General features: G+C 44.8%; 1 protein-coding gene across 1 annotated transcript; it reads right to left on the reverse strand.

Moving 5' to 3' along the window:
* Positions 1 to 6,139: 6,139 nt before the first annotated feature.
* Positions 6,140 to 7,660, reverse strand: LOC116748340 (the record flags this gene model as incomplete). The annotated part of the gene is given in 1 exon segment (XM_032621079.1): positions 6,140 to 7,660. A coding segment is annotated over 1 exon segment (1,521 nt), but the record flags the coding sequence as incomplete, so codon positions are not given.
* Between the last annotated feature and the right edge of the window lie 14,692 nt (positions 7,661 to 22,352).

Genomic DNA, 22,352 nt, shown 5'->3' on the forward strand with positions numbered 1-22,352 from the left:
GGGCCTGAAGCTTACTTAGAGAACCTTACTATATAGCATGTGGTGTAAAGTGGTAGCATGGAGAATGTAAGATTCTTAGGAAGAATTCAATTCCAGGAATAAGAGCATTGAGACCTCTATGATTTACTCTATCAAAGTAACTCTTTTGTCAGACATAGTTCTTAAGTTTGTGGTGGGTTGCCTGGTATGATGACAGGTAGTGAAAACTCTCATATACATAGGGCTAATGTTAGTAGTAAAAATATTTTTATAAGGGATGTATATGTTGATCAAATCAAAATTGTGGGTAGGATGCTTGAATTCATAGAAAGGAGATTGTTAGATGTGTTTTAATGATGACTTGGGCTGTATGTAATTCTGGCACGTAGGGATTGTCGAATGCTCCTAAACATAGAATGTTGTGGAAATGTTTATTATAAGGAAATTGACATATTCTCTAGGAAAGATGGGGTGAATGGGCCTGCTACATTTTCTACATTGAAGCCAAATACAAGTTTTGATTCTACTTCTGTTAAATCAAGTGGGGCTTCGTTGGATTTCTTCTACTGCGGAGATAATCAAATTCTGGGTAGGAGTCAGGAGAAAATTAGTCATAGGTGTTCTTGTGTAATAAATACTGTTGAAAGTGTAAGTGATCTATTTATCAGTAGGACTGAGAATAGAATAACTGCTAACAAGAATTCATATGAGATTGTGTGTGCTACTGTCCGTAGAGCTCTAGTGAGTGAGTATTTTGAATGTGAAGCTCATCTAGATCAGAGGATGGAATAAATGGCTAGGTGTGATATGGCTAATATAAATAATATGCCTGCATTTATATTAATTAATGGATAAGATATGGGAAGAGGAATTAATGTTGTGAGAGCCACGGTTAAGGCTAGCATTGGGGCAATAATATATAAGTTGATGATGTTGATGGTCATGGTGGTTCTTTAATAAATAATTTGAATGCCTCAGCAATGGGTTGTAATAATCCATAGGGGCTGATGATTTTGGGCCCTTTCTGGATTTGTATATAGCCTAGGATTCTCCATTTAGTTAATATGAGGAATGCAATGGTGAATTAAATTGGGTAATTTGTGAAAGAATGTTGATTATAAACATATTCTTAGGAAGAGGACTTGAACCACTGCAGATAAAGGTTTCAGTTTTACATAATTACCGGGCTCTGCCACCGTATCAAGCCCTGTTCTACAATAGGGTATGTATAAATTAATTGAATGTAGATTATATCATCATTTAGTTTGAAGACATTTTGTAAAATAAGCCGTATTTATCTTGTCCTTTCCTACTGGGAGAAGTCTATAATAGACAGAAACCAACCAGGATGACCCAGTCTGAACTCCGATCACGTGGGACTTTAATCGTTGAACAAACAGACCATTAATAGCAGTTATACCATTGAAATGTCCTGATCCAGCATGAAGGTCATAAACCGTATTGTCGATATGAAGTCTAGAATACGATTACACTGTTATCCCTAGTCTAACTTGTTCTGTTGATCAGTGTTTTAGAACAACAGGTGATAAAGCATTTTGACTAGCTGTTCTAAATTTTAATCATTCAGAGGTGGTTTTATTCTCCAAAAAATAAATGGCGCATGGGCTCAAAGCGCACCAGATTCAGTAGTTCGGGCTCATAGGCTCAGTAGTTGTGTTAGACCCAAACGGTCTACAAGGGATTCCAACTCGCCCAAGAACCGCCAAGAGTCGAGAGCCGCTGCAACACGCAAGAGGTTTATTAGGAGCCGATGCACCGGGGTTCCCTGAACCTCACGCAGGAGGCCGATGGGGAACCCCTAAAAGCGGAATCACATACTTTTTATAGGTTTATTTACTCATAGGGCGGGTATATTCTCACAATGATTGGGTAAATGTGGTGACTTTTGAATTCATTGGCTTAGGAACTTTTGTCCCACCTTCTGGCCGTTATAGTTGTCTGTTCATTGTGGCGGTTAGGGCGTATACCTGTTACGGGCAACTGGAAAATTACCCGCTGTCTGGCAAGTCCCCGTCAACTGAAAAACTCCAAGAATTGGTTTCGATAGGGAGAAGGAGTGGCGCACGATAGGGAGAAGAATTGGTTTCGATAGGGAGAAGGAGTGGCGCACGATAGGGAGAAGAATTGGTTTACGGGAACAAGTGAGGGGGTGGAAAGTCCCTAAAGGCCCCACATTCCCCCCTTTTTTTTTTGTAACTAATTTCAATCATGGAATTTCAGTTTCTTTTTGCGAGTTTTGGTATTGTTGCCTTAGCATTAAAACTTGTACCGTACTAATGCGTTCTCTAATAAAGGCTATCAGGCGATTCAGAATGCATGGTCCAAAAGTTAAGAGCAACAATAAAATAATGAGGGGCCCTAACAAGGTGGAAACTAAAGTAGTAAGCCAGGGAGATTTATCAAACCACGATTGAAACCATCCTTTTTGATTTTTCCTTTCCTGTTGTCTTTTGTCCAGGCGCTCCCTAAGTTTGTCCATAGTTTTGGTAATAGCCCCAGAATGATCAATATAAAAACAGCATTCTTCTTTTAGTGCAGCACATAGTTCGCCCTCCTTAAGGAACAGCAGATCTAATCCCCTCCTGTTTTGCATTACCACCTCTGAAAGCGAGGTGAGGGATTCTTTTAACTGAGTTATGGAACTTTCTAATGCCCGGAGGTCAACATCTACAGCTTGCCTTAAGGCATCATAATAGTGGGGTTGTTGGATGAGGGCTGTTGTACCCGTTCCTACCCCGGCTGCCATTCCTAGTCCTAGGAGTACAGCCAGGGTGAGTGTTATGGGTTCCCTCTTAAACCTTCCTCTGCCCTCATATTCATCTAGAAAGGATGAATCTGAATGATAAATGAGTCTGGGGACCAGCTGAACTAACACACAAAAATCGGTTGAAGCTTTAAGGACCTCTAAAGAAATGCAGGGGGTCAATCCTGTGTTACATGCCCACCATCCATCCGGAGGAGGGAGGAGATACCCTGAGCCCTGTGGGAGGCTTAAATTGGCACAAAGATGTCGGTGGGACGAGGGGGGCGTTCCTACACGTGTACCGTTTCCTAATACTGAGGCCAGGGTCAATTTACTATTTCCTTCTTGTTTCCATCGACATTGATCTGGAGTGTTAACATTATTATAATTAGAATTATATCCTATAGCATCATAATAAGGGGGAGGAGCAGCATAGCAAAGCCAACATGATTTGGTAGCCTCCGGGTTTGTGGCATTTAAAACCTCAAAAGCCGCCTGGACCAATGAGAGCATTCGGTCCCGGGGGGGTCTTGGGCTTGATTGTTATTCCTTTTGGCTCAGAAGTTTGGTTTCTTATCTCTGGTAACGCTGTGGGAGGGGCCAAAGGTAGCGAAGAGTGCCCTATCTCAGGGTTGGGGCTTATAGGAACTGGAGTAGGGGTTTCAATTTTTAGTTTGATGGTCATTAGTAATCCATCATTATATCCTTCTTTATAAAACCTGATTCCCCATGAATGGCCATTTATCCAGTTTTTATCCTTTTTTCCTGGTTCACTAAAAGAGATCTTAAGGGGATGGCACCATTTAGTACATTCAGGCCTATAAGTTAAGGGGTTGGTTGGGTGTGTATAATTGGCTGTCACCTTAATAAAGTCCCAGCCAGAGGTGGGCTTCCAATAGGTGTCTCCTGTGGTTTCACACCCCCAGCTTTTACAATAAAAATGTTCCTTTCCCCCACATTGATAATTTAGGGACCTATGGCGATGAAATCCCGGGCATACATAAAAGGTAGGGTTGCTAAGTTTCTGTCGCGTACCCGAGTTTTGGCAGCCGTATTGGCCGGCCCGACCGGGTATGGATGGGGCATTTTGACGATCATGGGAGTGTGCTGTGTCCCAATTGGGAGCTCCTATGGCTAATTTACAAACATCGGGGAAAAGGTCTGGCCACCAGGTCCAAGGAGCAGCAGTATGGCTAACAGACCATATTACATCTCCAGTTTGGGAAATTACCTGCCAGGTTAAATGCTGGGGCAGGTGAGGACTAAAATTACTCACAGTCAGTAGGGGTAACAGAGTTAAAGTTATAAATCTGATGATCGCAGAAGCTTGAGCTTGAGCGGGTTGCTGGTCTTTTGGGCTCGCCATTCCGATGTTGCAGATGCTGGTGCGGCCTTCACGTGTGAAGCGTGGATCCATGCAGCGATGCCATCTACCTTTATAGCCGTGGGGGTGGTGAGCAGGACGATGTATGGTCCTTTCCACCGAGGCTCTAGAGTCTGGGTTCGGTGCCGACGGACGTACACGGAATCTCCGACTTGGAAGGGATGAGCCTCTGCTGGTGTTCCTGGTCGGTAAGCCTCTGCCAGCTGGGACCACACCTCCTTTTGGACCAACTGGAGTCCCAACAGCCTAGCATATAAGTCAGTGTTATTATGGCAGTCAGGACTTAATTTCTCCCTTAGCGTAAAAAGAGGAGGTGGGGCCCCGTATAGTATTTCAAATGGAGTAAGATAATAGCGGGAGGGGGTATTTCTAGCCCGGAACAGGGCTAAGGGAAGGAGCACCGTCCAATCTGTACCGCCAGTCTCTATGGACAATTTAGTTAGGGTCTCTTTTAGAGTTCTATTCATTCTCTCTACCTATCCTGAACTCTGGGGTCTATAGGCACAATGTAATTTCCAATCAGTCCCCAGGTATTTGGCCACACCCTGACTTACCTGGGCGACGAAGGCGGGACCATTATCTGATCCTATTACCTTTGGTGCCCCGAACCGGGGGAAAATTTCTTCTAAGATCTTTTTGGCCACCACAGTAGCTGTCTCCTTCTTCGTCGGGAAAGCTTCTACCCATCCTGAGAAGGTATCTATAAAAACTAGAAGATACCTGTTACCGTACCTTCCAGGGCGTATTTCAGTGAAGTCGACCTCCCAATAGGCTCCTGGGCGGTCTCCTCTGAGCCTTTTTCCGACCTCAAGTTTTCCTTTATGGGAGTTTACCTGTTGGCATGGAATGCACTCTCGTGCAATCTGCTCAGCTAATTTAGTTAGTCCAGGGGTATCATAACCTGTCTTGTGTAGTAGGGACACCATCTTTTTGGTTCCCAAGTGTGTCCATCTGTGAATCTGTTGTAGCATGGATTTTGCTTGTTGAGGAGATAATGTTCCTTTAGTTATGGCTGGGGTAATTGTTCCCCTATCATTTGGTTTCCCAGGACTCTCATCTGATAGTTCTAGTATGATTTCCCGTAGAGCCACTTCTCGTGCCACCCTATCTGCCAATTTGTTGCCTCTTGTCACCGGGGTATTGTCCTTCTGGTGTCCGGGGCAATGAATGATGCTGACTTTAGTGGGGAGCATGAGGGCAGCTAGCAGTGCCACTATTTCTTCTTTGTTTTTAATTTCTTTGCCCGCCGAGGTGAGCAACCCTCTTTGTTGGTAAATGGCCCCATGGACATGGGCGGTAGCAAATGCGTATCTACTGTCCGTATAGATGTTTACCTTTTTGTTTTCTGCTAGTTCCAATGCTCTAGTCATGGCGATTAGTTCAGCCCGTTGGGCCGATGTCCCTTGCGGTAATGCGGCTGCCCAGATGACCTCTTTCCCGTCTACCACGGCTGCTCCCGCCCGACGCTTACCTTCCTCTAGGAAACTGCTTCCGCCAGTAAACCAGGTAACGTCGGCGTTGGGGAGGGGCTGATCCATCAAGTCTGGTCTGCTACCGTGTGCTGCAGCCAGTACTTCCTGACAATCATGGATGACGGTAGTGCTTTCCAGGTCAGGGTCGGGTAGCAAGGTGGCCGGGTTGAGTCCTGTGGCTGAGGTAAACTTAATACGATCTGAGTTTAACAGCAGGGCTTGGTAATGAGTCATCCTGGCATTTGTTAGCCATCTGTCGGGTGGCTGGCGAATTACACTTTCTAATGCATGGGGGGCTGTTATCGTTAGGTTCTGCCCCAAAGTCAGTTTGTCAGCATCTTTGACCAAAGCGGCCACCGCGGCGATTATTTTTAAACAGGCGGGCCATCCTGCTGCCACAGGATCCAATTTCTTTGATAGGTACGCAACCGGGCGATTCCAGGGGCCCAGTTTCTGAGTTAGTACTCCCTTTGCAATACCTTTATTCTCGGCCACGTACAGATGAAAAGGCTTAGTGATCCTTCCCCCGTTCCTTTTTTTAGGGCATTCTCTTGCCCAATGACCTTTTTCTTTACAGTAGGCACATTGGTCCTTGTCTAATGGCCGCCTTCTATCCGTTGTTCGCCCTTCCTGTCTATTTCTGTCTCTACTGTTTCCTCCTCTGACTACAGTGGCCAGTATCTTACTCAAATGTCTTTCTTGCCTCTTATCTCATCTTACCTCACGAGCCTCTTGTTCCTTTTGCTTTCTTTCTTCTCTTTCTTCTTCTGTCTCCCTCTTATTATATACCTTATCTGCCTCTTTTACTAAGTCCTGAAGGGAGAAACCTTGTAGGCCATCCAGCCTTCGTAACTTCTTTCTAATATCAGGGGCCGCCTGGTCAATAAAGGCCATTGCTATGGTGGCCTTATGTTCCTCAGAGGTTGGATCATAAGGAGTGAATCGTCTAAAAGCCTCCATTAAGCGTTCTAGGAACACGGTTGGCGATTCCTGGGGCCCCTGAGTTACCTCTCTTACCTTAGCCAAATTCGTGGGGCGCCTGGCCGCTCCATGGAGACCCGCCACCAGAGCCTGGCGATACATTTTCAGGTGCTCCTTACCTTCCGGGGTATTAAAGTCCCAATTCGGCCTGACGAGTGGAAACCCGGCATCAATCTCGTTAGGCAACTGGGTAGGTTGTCCATTGGCGGCTAACACATTCTTTTTAGCCTCCAGGAGAACCCGTTGCCTCTCCTCAGTTGTGAGGAGAGTCTGGAGGAGCTGTTGACAATCATCCCAGGTGGGTTGGTGGGAGAAGACAAGAGACTCTATTAAAGCAGTAAGAGCCTGTGGGTTTTTAGAGAAAGTAGGGTTATGCATCTTCCAATTATAAAGATCTGCAGAGGAAAAGGGCCAGTATTGAAGGGGTCTATTCCCGTGGTTATCGGGGGGGCCATATTCTCTAAGGGGTAAAGCAGTAGAATCTGGGGAAACAGCCCTCTGGCTTCTGGTGCCCGCCGAGGGACCCCCCCTTTCCGCCATAACAGGTGGCCCTACTGGTGCGGAGGGTTGTGAAGCTGGGGGTCCTAGGGGCGACATGGGATTTAGGGCCGGAGGATAAGGAGGTGGGGAATCTAGAAGAAGCAAATCAGACTGCAGGTCAGGATATATCGCCTTTGGCGGGTCCGGGGCAGCAGATGACTTTTCCGTGTCTGGGGTTTTCTTCAGGGCCAATATCTCCGATTGTGCTGGAGCGCATGCAGACGTGCCTGTTGAGGAAACAAAGGGCCGGACCCACGGAGGCGGGGAGAGAACTAGATCTTCCCAGACCAAGATATATGGTATCTGGTCTGGGTGTCCGTGGGGTCCTGTGTTAAAGACCCTAGACTTGACTAGCCCAACCTTATCTAACAAAAAAGATCCTTCGGGTGGCCACCCTGTCTGAAATGTAGGCCACTCAGAGGCACACAGCGTTTGCCATTTTCCTTTCCTTACTTCTACCGAAAGGTTGTGGGCCCTAGCCCTAACTTCGGTCCAGTGGCTTAGGGTAAGAGAAAGAGGAGTCGTCATAGTTTGTCCCATTGTCGTCCGTCAAAAGAAAGATAATAGTACAGAAAAACAATAAAATTTCAAAAGACACACATTGATATTGCCGCCGCGAACTTAAACCCGAAACCAACTCAAATTCAGATGGCAGCTTATATAACCTGCCAGAACCAGCCGCCGCGAACTTAAACCCGAAACCAACTCAAATTCAGATGGCAGCTTATATAACCTGCCAGAACCAGATGAAGGGGAGACAAAATTTGTTTCTCCTTCCAGATGGACCACCAGGGCGTCCCCCGGGGCCCATGGACACCAGCTTTCGGCACGTCTGCCTAGCCAGGAGTCCAATACAGATTCCACAGCAAGCCGGTTCGCACGGCTTTTTCCTAATGGCGGCTAGCAACAAACAAACGACAAACAAACAGACAATTGGGCTCGAGCCTACCTGATACCTCCGACTCCCGATGTTCTTGTGACCCGGGGGCGAGTGGGGATCCCGGACGAGCCCCCAAATGTTAGACCCAAACGGTCTACAAGGGATTCCAACTCGCCCAAGAACCGCCAAGAGTCGAGAGCCGCTGCAACACGCAAGAGGTTTATTAGGAGCCGATGCACCGGGGTTCCCTGAACCTCACGCAGGAGGCCGATGGGGAACCCCTAAAAGCGGAATCACATACTTTTTATAGGTTTATTTACTCATAGGGCGGGTATATTCTCACAATGATTGGGTAAATGTGGTGACTTTTGAATTCATTGGCTTAGGAACTTTTGTCCCACCTTCTGGCCGTTATAGTTGTCTGTTCATTGTGGCGGTTAGGGCGTATACCTGTTACGGGCAACTGGAAAATTACCCGCTGTCTGGCAAGTCCCCGTCAACTGAAAAACTCCAAGAATTGGTTTCGATAGGGAGAAGGAGTGGCGCACGATAGGGAGAAGAATTGGTTTCGATAGGGAGAAGGAGTGGCGCACGATAGGGAGAAGAATTGGTTTACGGGAACAAGTGAGGGGGTGGAAAGTCCCTAAAGGCCCCACAGTTGCAGCCCACTGGCTTAGTTGCTCTGTGGCACGTGGGATCTTCCCGGACCAGGGGTCAAACCCATGTCCCCTGCATTGGCAGGCGAATTCTTAACCACTGCATCACCAGGGAAGTCCCAGAATTGCAGTCTCCCTTTTAATATACCTTAAACCCAAAGAATCCATTGAAAATTGTTACAGAAAATAAGACAATAAAATATTGTAAGGACTATAACAGAAGCATATAGTACACAGTTCATATAGACACATCCCAAGCAGTTACAAAGTATATTAAAAGGGAGGTTGCAATTTTAAAATAATAAAATAAAATATACCCACAAACTCCCAATCTTTCCTGAAAAGTTGCAATCTGAAACCCTACTGTAGGAAGCAGAAAATTCCAGGAGACATTCTACAAATGAAAGATCTAAACCCTGTGGTTGGATAAGGAATTCTGGAAGGAAGGTATCCTCACCCAAGGAAAACAGGTTCCTAAACTTCTCTAACATCACATCCCTGTACAATTCCCACTGATCTTGGTCCAGGCATTCCCAGTCCTCTTGAGAGAAATCTATGGCCACATCCTGGAATGTCAGCAGTCCCTGAAATTAAAAGTACACAGGCCATGTGGCCATGGGAAGAGTTCATAATGTAACCCAAGAAGAAAACAACAAGTTAAAAGAACTGGTTTTAATTTAGAAGAGTGTTTTGAATTATCCACTAATATATATATATATATATATATATTTACAAAGTAACATTCTATACCTTATTTCTAACTACAAGTAAAGAGTATGACATGTGATCCACAAAACCAGTATAGAGACTATACTTATCTGGAAAAGAAATTACAAAATGATGGTTTCAACACAGGCATATGCATTTTTGAGTGTTTTATTTATGTCAAACTGGATAAAATGTGTATATTTCTCAGACAGAAAAGACATTTCGAGGTAGAAATGTACCTTTCAACTATTCATGGGTACACAAGCACACTAGGGAGATTGTAAAAGTGCAGATTCTGACTCAGAAGCTCTGGTGGGCTGAATTCCATTTTTTTAACAAGCTCATTTTTAACTAGTGATGCCGCAGTCTCTAATTCATTAACCACAATTGTGAATAGCAGAGAGATAATAAGGAAAGGTAAAAATTCATATTTAACTTTGAACTTAAAGTGTTTTATGGATTTTACACGTTTAATAGAATAGTAAGCGCAACAGCATCATTTTTGAATATTTACTATAGACTGTGTATCTTTCTAACTTTTTGTGTAGGATTACAGTAAAAAGGCCTGGGCTGCGGTCACAGTGGGCGGGGCCCCCAGTGCGGGCCGCCCCTCCAGGACCCCCGAAGGGGCCTGCGCGCTCCTGGCGGCTCGCTACCCCCGCACCCCCTCCCTCCCGGAAGGCTTCGGGGCAGAGCCGTCCCACCCCGTAAGCCCAGAACTGAGCCCGCGTTTCCGCAGAGCTGGAAGTCCCGCAGCTCGGGGTCTCTTCCCTCCGCCGTCACGGAGCTCCCCAGAGCCCGAGGGGAGGGCGGCCTCACTGAGGCTGCCGGCTCTGTAGGGGCCCCACCAGCTGAAGCCGCGACAGTCCTTGGGACCGCGCGCCAGGTAAGTGGACGCCGACCCTCCGCCTGGTTCGGTGCCCGGGCGGCAGAGCAAGACCAACTTCTGAGGGGCAGGGGTTCGCTGCCAGCCGCCGCTGCTGTTTGGAAAGAGCTGCCTCCAGCATCTGGTCCTGGGGAACTTTGGTCCCTCCTCTCGCCCCTGCCCTCGGCCTGGCTCGCGGTGCCTGGTGGGCGTGGGGAGGGGGTCGGCCTGAGCGTCCTGAGGGGAAATCTGGGAAAGGGAGGCGCAGGGTCCGGCTGGAGCGTCAGCGCCTCTCCTCCTGACTGCGGGGAAAGCGGCTTAAAACTCATCCCTAGGCTCGCAGGCCCCTTATTCAACCAAGTCCCTCTGAGCCCCTTCCTCCCAGAGTTAAAGTACCAGGGGGGAGGGGACAGGGCAGGGGACTGGCGCAGGTAATGGGGAACATCAAAAGATGATTGTTAACTAAGGAAAACCGGATATGCCAAGTTAAGGAATTTATTGCTTTTCTTTGTATGGGAAGATGCAATAGTCTGGGCTCACTGAAATCCTTCATTTGATGTGCACCTCGGCTCTCTGGGGCCTGCATTCTCTATTTGCATATCCTGAGTTTCCTCAGGGCCCGCGGCTCACTGGAGGGCTCCACGTGCTGATGACTGTGACATCCTTTGTTTACTGAGATGGCAAGAAATATTCCATTTCTCACAGGCTTGAGGGGCAGACGGTGAAAAAGAGTCGGAGAATCTCACTCAGCATGTTCTTTGGTTTACATATAGATAACATTTATACTTAACTGTGTTAATAGACGTTCTCAAGTCCAATCAACTTGTACTACTGCCCTCTATGTATTAATTTCATCAATATCATAAGATAAATGCCTATAGAATCGACTTAATCCATTTAAATAGGATAATGATTTTTAAAGGAAACATAATAGAAATATAACAACAAAACCTTTACCACTAAAGGCTGGGTCTGGATCAACCTAAATAATGTGCCACTGTTAAAATATTGAAAGATGTATTCAATAGAAATATCAACAAAAATGACAAATAATAAGGGCAGCTGAATGTTGAAATGTTCTATCTTTATCATTAAAGTGGCAGAAAATCATTTATTAGTAGGCACTGGGGGCAGAAGATGCCTGATTTTATATCTTTGTCATATTTGTGCAGTTGTTTCAACAAGTAACGTAAAGACAAAATTGAAAAACAAGGAGGTTTGTGCCTGAGATCATGTTGATGTGAAACCAGGGATGGCTACCTTGTGCCAAGTGAGTTAAGTTTACCTGGCCAGGTAGACCGCAGAGCTCCTGAGAAGCCAGGGTTGGAATTTTTCTGCTGGGTGCCCCTTAGGTTCAGGGACTTGAATGATTGTGAGTCGTTTCGGGAAAGACCTGATCACGGGAAAAGGGTGGGAATAGAGTGATTTGGGGAGCAGCTAACAACATTCATCACAGCTCATGGCCTGATTGAATTTTAAAGAAATAGGAAAACAAATGCTTCTCATGGAATCAGAGAATGTGAGGGCTGGACAATCCCAGAAAATGAGGAACACCTGTCCCATTTTCCAGATGAGAAAACAGAGGCCCAGCAAGGTGAAATCCCTCACCCAAGGTGCACCCATCTCTCTTCCCCACTACATACTTCATGAAAGCAGGACTCTTCCTGTCTTGATCACTGCTGAACCCCAAAGAGGGCCAGGCATCTAGCAGCTGCTTCAAAAATGTTGGTTGACTGTAGGAACAATGCTATTTCTTTCTTTCTCACTCTTATTCAGGATTGTGCCAAGAACTCACCAGGTTGCAATGTAATTCGATAAATGTCATTATTAATTGAGTTTTGTTGTGATGAGGACTTAGGCTTTGAAGGTAACAGACTTGGTTCAGATCTTGGTTCTGCAACTCAATAGCTGTTTGGCTTTGGGAAAATTACTAAACCTCTCTGAGCTTACTTCCTCCTTTGTAAAGTGGCGATAAAGCTATCTGAGCCAGCAGAGCACCTGCATCAGAGATGTGCACTAAACATTGGTCTTTCTCACTCTCCCACACCATCTCTGTTCTTCCCAGAGAAGTTGTACAGAAGTACTTTAAAAAATAATAATAATTATTAATTTATTTATTTTTGGCTGCGTTGGGTCTTCGTTACTACGCGCGGGCTTTCTCTAGTTGCAGCGAGCGAGGGCTACTCTTTGTTGCAGTGCACGGGCCTCTCACTGTGGTGGCTTCCCTTGCTGCGCTTGTTGTGGAGCACCGGCTCTAGGCACGCGGGCTTCAGTAGGTGGCAGGCAGGCTCAGTAGTTGTGGTGCATGGCCTTAGCTGCTCCACGCCATGTGGGATCTTCCCGGACCAGGGCTCGAACCCATGTCCCCTGCCTTGGCTGGCAGATTGTTAACCACTGTGCCACCAGGGAAGTCCGATAGAGTACTTTTTAAAAAGGGGTTTTGTTTTATTTCAGATAGTATACATTTTTCTTGTAGAAAAGATTATTCCACTATAGAAACATAAACACGCAAAACCACTACAAATGCAATATTCTATGGGTTAGATATTATCAGTCACATTTTATAAACAATTGGGCAAATGCCAAAGCACTAGCAGCTGGGGAGTAAGAGGACTCAAATCTGGGGTGCCCCCCACCCCAATTTCAAGAGCAGGGTGTGTTTTTCAAATCCATGTTTCATCTGGTCTTTGTTTCTCACCCATCCTCTGTGTCTGCCTTTCTCAAGACGGCTCAGATCCTCCGCTTTCACACCTTCCTGGCTGGCTGTGCTGCAGCCCCCGCCCTGGAACCTCTGCATGCATGGGTTTGCCCGCTCTCCCTGTGCATCAGCAGCTTTGCCAGGGAGCTGCTGTATCGTGCACTGCTTGCTGTACCCCAGGGTACCTAGACCCTTCTGGTACATGAAGTACATCCTCATCACCATGAGTGCGCGCCCATCCCCTTACCTTATATCTTGCCTCTAAGCCAGGCTTGGGGGTGACTGCAGTGTGCATTCAGCTGTGTTAGGTGCTGGGATGAAAGTGAAGTTCCCAAATTTTGAAATTGCAGGCTTGAGGGGCACACAGTGACTTAAAGTCGGGTCACCTGACTTAAAGGGGGGGCTGTTTGATTTAAAGCCAGGGCACCTGAATTGAAGCCTGCGTCCCTCAGTTGCAGGACGAGACCAACTTTGGAGGTGTACGGGTTCATTCCAAGCCAGCACTGCTGTTCAGGGAGAGCTTCCAGCAGCACCTTAGTCCACGGGAACTTGGTGCCTTGTCTTGCCCCTGCCCTCAGAGGGGGGCCACCTGCTCTTATTGAGGAGAATCAGGGAGGGGGAAATGCACAGTCCAGGCTGGAGTTGCAGCAACCCTTGTCTGATGGCAGGGAAGGTGGGGCAGGGGCTGTGTGGTGTCCTGGGGCTGGACTCACCAGATTGACTCAGCCTCTCAGCCTCCTTACCTCCCACCACACACCCTACAATAGTTTCCAATAATATTTAATTGTGCCTTACGTTCTCGGTCTTCAAACTCATACACAGTCTCACAGGTCCCTTGATTCAGCCAATTCTTCTGTGCTCTTTCTTCTATTAGATGAAGTACCAGAGGGAGGGGCTGGGGGATGGGAGTGGAGGGACCCCGGCAGCACTAGCCTCAGCTGACTAAAGAGAGCCGTGGCCTGCGCTCTCACACATGTGTGAGGACCCTTAAAGTGGAATCGAGGGGGCCAGTTAGAAGCAGTCCTTGCTGCCTCAAGTGAGTATGGATCACCGTCGGTTGGGGAGCAGGCTGACCCCTGAGAAGTACTGTTAGGAGGATGTGTTCCTCCCTTGGCTTCAAGGACATGAGGGGGCTTCGGAGCGCCAGTTCCCCTCCAGCCCTCCAGTCTGAATGCACCCCAGAGGGCTTGAAGACCTGCCTTCCTGTCCCAGAACTTGCCAGGCTCCAGAATCCAGACTGCAGAGATGGTGCCTGAGCGCTCCAGCTTAAGAAGTGCTGTCCCTGGGGACCCAACAGTGGAGGGAGGAAGGGAGTAGGGGATGGGGCAGGGAGGGGTGACGGCCCTGGGAGACTTTGAGAGAAATATATCCCCACCCCCACGCCCTGCCCCCTGAAACTGACCCATTGATGCCATAGGATCTCAGGGCCGTTTAGTCAGAGATGCCTCTGCTTCTTTACTCCTGTGTTCAAAACTATGCAAAACCAACTCTTCATCCTCTTGCTGCCTTGCCAGGACTTTTAAAGCACTGTTCTTTTGAAGCACTCATTCCCTAAACTGCAGTTTGGAGCTGTCCTAGATATTTAAAAGTTTTCTCCTTAAACTGAGACTAAATCCTACTCTTTTGGAAAAACAACCTTCACTTCAGAGGAGATCGTCTTTTCTGCCCATTAATTCCTTCTACTGCCCTCTTAAGAACCTCTGTGCTCAAAGAGCTTGGTGATTTATTTTTTGCTTGATGTCAAAAAAAAAACCTTCCCCCATGCACCCCAAAAAGCTTTCCTGGAACATAAGTGTTTCAAAACCATGACAGAGTTTTGACATTAGTATACACTGGGTAGACTGCCTAGCAATCCCTCCAAGAGCCAGAGGTGAGCAGCACCTTTACTTATTTGATTGGATGACCTTCAAGTTTAGGAAGGTCTCATTCTTATGACCCAGAAGATAAGACAGAGCCCTGGATGGCTGTGGCTGTGATTAGATAACTTCTGGTGATTTTATTTCCCTTACTGAGCTGCTGCTTCTAGGTTAAATTCATTTTATTACCTGTCCATTTTAAAAGAAGGACTAACAAAGTCACTGTAATAGGTCAGGAGTCTGAGCTCAGGGTTGGTCAAAGGTACTCAAAGGGAGGAAGGTGGATAAAAATAGGTGGATAAAATAGGAGGGTTGGCAAGTACAGCCAGGACACCCGTGTTCATCGTGCATACTAATAAAGGCCAGAATCTCCTCATTTATTCTGGTGGGAAGTTCTGATGGTTTCACAGGACCAAACTCAAATCATATTCAAACTAGGGGATTTCCCCTGAGCATAAAAGGTAGTATCCATCCCTAGCAGGAGTCACTGCAGAGGAATAAAGATGCAGATGTAGAGAATGGACTTAAGGACATGGGGAGGGGGAAGGGTAAACTGGGATTAAGTGAGAGAGTGGCATGGACATATATACACTAGCAAAGGTAAAATAGATAGCTAGTGGGGAGCAGCCGCATAGCACAGGGAGATCAGCTCAGTGCTTTGTGACCACCTAGAGGGGTGGGATAGGGAGGGTGGGAGGGAGACGCAAGAGGGAGGGGATATGGGTATATATGTATAGAATAGCTGATTCACTTTGTTATACAGCAGAAGCTAACACAACACGGTAAAGCAATTATACTCCAATAAAGATGTTAACAACAACAACAACAAAAACCCCCAAAAAACTAAGCCAGTCAAGCCAACGGAGACATTGTATGTGTTTACAGTTCAAGAAATCCACAAGAGAATCCTTTATTCTGTATGCAATGAATGGTCCATTCGAAAAGAAAAAAACTTTCTAAAATGTTTTTCCATTTATTATTCAGGACATCGTTTTTATACCTCTGCATTTCTTACTCTTCAAAACCAAGTCATGAGTTACAGGGAAGCAGCTGATTGATTTAAAGTTGGGTCATGTGACTTAAAAACCAGTGGCAGCTGATTGATTTAAATCCCAGTCATATGACAAGAGGAGGGGGTACTAAAAACTGCTTTTTCATCTCTGGCTCAGAATATCATATTTATAATTTGGTTTTTCTTATGATTTAGAAAACTTGAGCTGTCTCTCCTTGGAATCATCAGGAGAAAAATACAGTATTTCAGGTTCATTCTTGAAACCAACTTCTTATGGTTAAGGTGTATTGACTAAAAGATCTTCCTTCTTCAAAATGTTCCAAACCTCTGTAAAACACTTAATTGTAATTGGAGAAAAAAGAAGAATGAAATCAGGCCAGCAGCTGCAGGAGGTCAAGGCATCCCCCAGGACTCAGGAAGGAGGAGGAGGAAGGGCTGAGAGTTGCCATTATTGCAGACAACCTCCAGAGGGCGCTGAAGCAGCGGCAGAGCCCACCTGCCACTCCCAGTTTGGCACTCCAGGGTCAGATTTGGGTTTGGAGATGGGGTTGCTGTAACCCCAAGGAGGTGAGTAGAGAGGAGTTGATTACCGGTCTCCTCTGACTCTCTGGCCCAAATTGCCTGGCTTCACAGCGGGGACAGAGTTTTGCTTTCAGCAACTGACGGAGCATTTCCAGGCTGGTCCGGTTGCCCAGTGGCCCGACAGCCTGACGGGCTGTCTGCGGTGTGACCGCCCTTTGTTTCTCCAGAATCTGTACATCAGGAGATGCCTGGTTGTGGGAGCCCATTCACCGCCACCCGCCCCAAGGGGGATGGCACCCTCCCTGGCTGTACCCTATGATAGGTACTTGAAATGACTGCAAGTTTTTTGACTTCAAGGAAAAGCCCGCATAACCACTTCTGCCTCATAATGTGTGCGATTTACTATAATGGAAGGACATTATAAAGAACAGGTAGAAAACTCACCTGTTGGTCTCCATGTAGGAGTTTATTTTGCATGAATCCCTCCTACACGAGTAGATAGCAGAGGTTTATTTTTGTTCCTGTGTGTGTAGTTGTGGCAGAGGATGTAGGTATGGTGATTTGAAGCCCTCCAAGAAATATTTTCAGAATTCTCAAGACTTCTCTTGATTGGAACCGAAAGAGACCTGGAAAAGGAGGAGAAGAAAAGGAGGAGGGAGAACGAATGACTGTTTGTCAGTAAATTCACCTTCCTGGTTGATTGTTCTGTCTTCTCATTTCTTTTAACTTCTATGTATGTCTAATGGAATAATGTAGAAAGGCTGATTTTTATGCTTTAAAAGATTTTACATCACAAAGAAACTAGAAGTGTCTAACAGAACTTATTCAAATCAGTTTTAGATAGAGACTTTGATATTAAATTTGTATACTAAACTTGGTTAATCCAAATTTTCTTTTTCTTTTTGAGTGAATATTTGTAACATTTTTGTACATAATAATTTATCCTAGATATACAAAATTGTGAGAATGGGTAACATTTTTTACCACTTAAATGATTTCTTTTAAATGAATAGATTGTACACTTTAAATGCCAATGTTATGTCTTACATGTTGTCTTTTATTTCCTTGATTTCCAAAACTTGTGTTTATGTAATTGATTTCTATTTAATAATCTGTCTCCCCTTTATTGTTTCTTACTTTATATTTTATTGATCTATAGTTAATTTACATTATTATATCAGTTTCAGAGGTACAACATAGTGATTCATACATGTTTAGGTTCTTCTCTATTTATACTTATTATAAAAGAGTGGCTATATTCCCCATGCTATACACTACATAATTGTAGATTATTGATTTTATACATAGTGGATTATACCTCAAAATCTCCTACCACTCTTGTTCCTCCACCCTATCTCTCCCTGCTGGTAACCACTAGTCTGTTCTTTAATCTGTGAATCTGTTTTTTTTTGTTGTTGTTTTATTCAATTTTTTAGATGCCACGTGTAATTGATAACATACCATGCTTGTTTTCTCTGCGGCTTATTTTACTAAGCATAATACCCTCCAAGTCCATCCATGTTCTTGCAAATGGCAAAATTTCATTTTTTGTTGAAGTCATCATAAAAAATCTTTTTTATCCCCTAACCTATTGATGAACACTTAGTTTGACTCTATATTTTGGCTATGGCAAATAACACTGTTATGAACATTGGTGTGCAGTTATTTTTTTGAAATAGTGTTTTTGTTTTCTTCTGATATATACCCAAGAGTGAAATTGCTGGATATTATGGTAGCTTTATTTTTAGTTTTTTGTGGAAACTCCATTCTGCTTTCCACAGTAGCTGCACTAATTCACATTCACATCAAGAGTGTACAAGAGTTTCCCTTTCTCCACATCCTCACTAACCTTTGTTATTTGTGAACTTTTTGATGACAGCCATTCTGACAAGACTGAGGTGATATATCTCATAGTTATGATTTGCATTTTACTGCCAATTAGCTATGTTTAGCATCTTTGTGAGTTCTGGCTGTCTATCTGTATTTTTTCCTTGGAAAAGTGTCTCTTTAGGTCTTCTCATTTTTTTAAAAAAGATTTTGGGTGTTTTTTTGATATTCAGTTGGATGTGCTTTTTCTGTATTTTAGATATTAACCCTTGCTTGGTCATCTTTTTGGTGTTAACCTCTTATCATGTGCAAATATCTTCTCTCCTTCAGCAGGTTGTCTTTTCATTTCATCTTTGGTTTCCTTTGCTGTGCAAAATCTTTTAAGATTAGTGAAGTCCCATTTGTTTATTTTTGCTTTTGTTTCATTTGACTTAATAGACTGAACCTAAAACTGTTGCTATCATTTATGTTGAAGAATGTTCTATATTTTCCTCTAGGGACTTTATGGTTTCTGGTCTTAATTTAGGTCTTTATTCACTTTTGAGTTTATTTTATATATGGTGTGCTAAAATACTCTAATTTTATTCTTTTCCATGTAGCTGACCAGTTTTCCCAGTACCACTTATTGAAGAGACAGTTTTTTCTCCATATTGCCTGCTTTGTCATAAATCAATTAAATATAAGTGTGTGGGCTTATTTCTGGGATCTCTATTCTATTCTAGTGATCTTTGTGTCTGTTTTTGCTCCGGTATGATTCTCTTTGATTACTGTCACTATGCAGTATAGTCTGAAGCCAAGGTGCGTGATGCCTCCAGCTCTGTTCTTTCTCAAGATTGTTTGGCTATTTGGGGTCTTTGTGTTTCTATACCAATTTTAAAATTACTTTTTCAAGTTCTGTGAAAATGCTTTGGTATTCTGATAGGGATTGAATTAAATCTGTGGATTGTCTTTGGTAGTATGGTTATTTTAACAGTATTAATTCTTCCAGTCCATGCACCTGCTATATTTTCCCATCTTTTTCTGTTGCCTTCAACTTCTTTCACCAATGGTTGATAGATTTCTGAGTACGTGTCTTTTACCTGCTTAGGTGTCTTTGTTCCTAAGTATCTTATTCTTTTTGGTGTGATTGCATATGGCATTGTTTTCTTAATTTTTCTCCTGGCAGCTTTGAGTTTTGGTTTTTCTTCTTTTTCTAATTCCTTCAGGTGTAATGTTAGGTTGTTTATTTGATATTTTTCTCGTTTCCTAAGAATAAGCTTGTATCACTATAACTTCCCCCTGTGAACTGCGTTGGCTGTGTCCCATAGATTTTGGATCATTGTGTGTTCATTTTCATTTGTCTTGGGTATTTTTAGAATCCCTCTTTAATTTCTTCAGTGTTCCTTTCTTCCCCTTTTATTCCCTTCATCTGTGATGTGAGGACTATCTTTAATATTATGTTTGGATTTCTTTCAGTTGTGTGTGTGTGTGTGTGTGTGTGTGTGTGTGTGTGTATGTGTGTGTGATTATTTAAGTTGCTGAGCTCTGAATTTCCCATGGACACTAACGACCCTGCACTGTTACTCTGCTCCCCCACAGTTACTGAATTTGACCTTATATTTTACATCTACTCGTTTTTTGTGTCCCTTAACTTCTTGTTGTGAATACAGATGATTTTTTTACTGTTTTCTTTCATCCTTCCTATTAGCTGTGTACATGGTTGATTTACTACCTTTGCTGAATATTTGCCTTAACCAATGAGGTTTTTCCTTTAGTAAGTTTCTTCTCATAATTTTTATGTTTCAGTCGTGGCCTTTTTATTTTCACTTAGAAAAGCCCCTTTAAGATTTCTCATAAAGCTGGTTTGGCGATGCTGAGCTCTTTTATTTTTGCTTCTCTGTAAAATTTTAGATCTCACCATCAAATCTGAAGGAGAGCCTTGCTGGGTAGAGTATTTTTGGTTATAGGCTCTTCCCTCTCATGACTTTAAATATACCATGCCACTCCCTTCTGGCATGCAGAGGTTATCCTGAAAAGTCAGCTGATAACTTTATGCAAGTTCCCATGTTTGTAACTTGTTGCTTTTCCTTTGCTCCTTTTAATAGTGTCTTTTTATCTTTATTTTTTTGCCATTTTAATTACAATGGGTCTTGGTGTGGTCCTCTTTGTGTTGATCCTGTTTTGGCCTTACTGTGTTTACTAGACATGAATGTCTGTTTTCTTTCCCAGGTTAGGGAAGTTTTCAGCTCTTATGTCTTCAGGTATGTTCTGCACTGCTTTCTCCTTCCTTTTTGCTTCTGGGACCAGTGTATTGCAAATATTAGTACACTTGATGTTGTTTCACAAGTGTGTTCAACTTTCCTCATTTCATTGTAATCTATTGTTTTACCGTTCATCTTCAGTGATTGCCAGTACTCTGTCCTTCAGTTTTCTGATTCATTCCTCTGTATCGTTTAGTCTACAGTAGTTTCCTTTTAGTGTATTTTTCATTTCAGTTATTGTATTCCTTATCTCTGTTTTGTTGTTCTTTAATGGTCTAACTCTTTTTTAAAAAATTCTAACTTCTTGCTCTGGTTGTCGGTTCTTCTCCTGAGTTCTTTGATCATCCTTACAGTCCTTACCTTGAACTCTTTCTTGAGTAGATTGGCTATCTCCACTTCACTTAGATCTTCTTCTGAGTTCTTATTCTTGTTCCTTCATTTGGATCGTGTTTCTGTGTCACCTCATTTTTCTTAACTTGCTGTTTCTATTGCTATGTATGTAGTAGGCTCGTTACATTTGCTGACCTTGGAGAAGTGGCCTTTTGTAGGAGAGGTCCTATGTGTCCCAGGCGCCCACTGTCCCCTGGTCCCTAGAACTATATGTTCTAGGTGTACCCCCTGTGTGGGCTGCTTGGGCTCTTCTGTTGTGGTGGGCTGACTACTGTGGGTAATCTGGTAGGCTTGGCTGCCCCCAGAGTGCATGTTTGCCAGACTCTGCCTAGTATGGAGGCTGTCTGTGCTGCTTGGTGAGGCTAAATCATAAGGCAGCTGGCTGCACATCTCTGGGGCACACCAAATCTAGTGCTGGATCACTTATGGGTTGAATTGCAGTCCAGGTGATATCAGGGCTAATGCCCAGTCACTGGTCCTGGGGCTATGATGGCTACTGCGAGGAAGTACTGAGCTCTGGCTGCAGGGCCCAGGAGTCGCAGAGTTGGTGTTGGATCACTGTCCCTGACACAGCTATCTGCAGGGTGTGCGGTATCCCTAATCTTGTGTTGGCATTCTGATGGGCACGGTCAGGACCCAGCTGAGTCCATGGCTGCTTCTGTCCTGCAAGTGAGTGTTCTGGTCACACGCGCTGCTGGGCTGTGGTATTCCTGGAGATGGTGCGTGCCTGTTGGTGTATGAGGCTGATCCCACTGCTAGAGCAGGTTTGCTGTTGGGTAGGTCCATGCTCCATCCAGTCCCTGTGCAGTAATCACCTGCTGACCGTGAGGCTGACTCCAAGGCCAGAGCAGGCTCACTTGTCAGAGGGGCCAGGGACTCTGGGGCTGGTGCCTGTCTACTGAGGTGTGGAGGCTGGTCCTGGGGCTTTTGGTGGCTGGGCCCATGTCCAGGGGCAGCTGTGCATTGAGAGGGTCTGAAGACAGCCTGTTTGCTGGTGGATGGGGCTATGCCCCTGCTCAGTTAGTTGCTTGGCCTGCACCATCCTAGTACTTGTGTCTATAGTGGTGGAAATGGGTAGGGCTAGGTCCTGAGGCTAAAAAGATAGAGGGAGGATTCTGAAATTATGCTTGCTGGTACCAGTGGCCACGAGGTAGAAGGAACTCCCCCAAACGGCTGCTGCCAGTGTCTATGTCCCTGAGGCTGTGCTGTAGTTGCCCCTTGCCTCTCTGGGAGATTCTCCAACATCAGGAGGTAGGTGTGACCCAGGATCCTTTCACATGACTGCTTCTGTTCTGATTCTCGGGTCATGTGGGATTTTGTGAGCATCTTTTTTTTTTAATTAATTAATTAATTTATTTTTGGCTGTGTTGGGTCTTCGTTTCTGTGTGAGGGCTTTCTCTAGTTGTGGCGAGCGGGGGCCACTCTTCATCGCGGTGCGCGGGCCTCTCACTATCGCAGCCTCTCTAGTTGCGGAGCACAGGCTCCAGACACGCAGGCTCAGTAGTTGTGGCTCACGGGCCTAGTTGCTCCACGGCATGTGGGATCTTCCCAGACCAGGGCTTGAACCCATGTCCCCTG

Source organism: Phocoena sinus, chromosome 2, assembly GCF_008692025.1.
Source record: "Phocoena sinus isolate mPhoSin1 chromosome 2, mPhoSin1.pri, whole genome shotgun sequence".
NCBI classification, from domain to species: Eukaryota; Metazoa; Chordata; class Mammalia; order Artiodactyla; family Phocoenidae; genus Phocoena; species Phocoena sinus.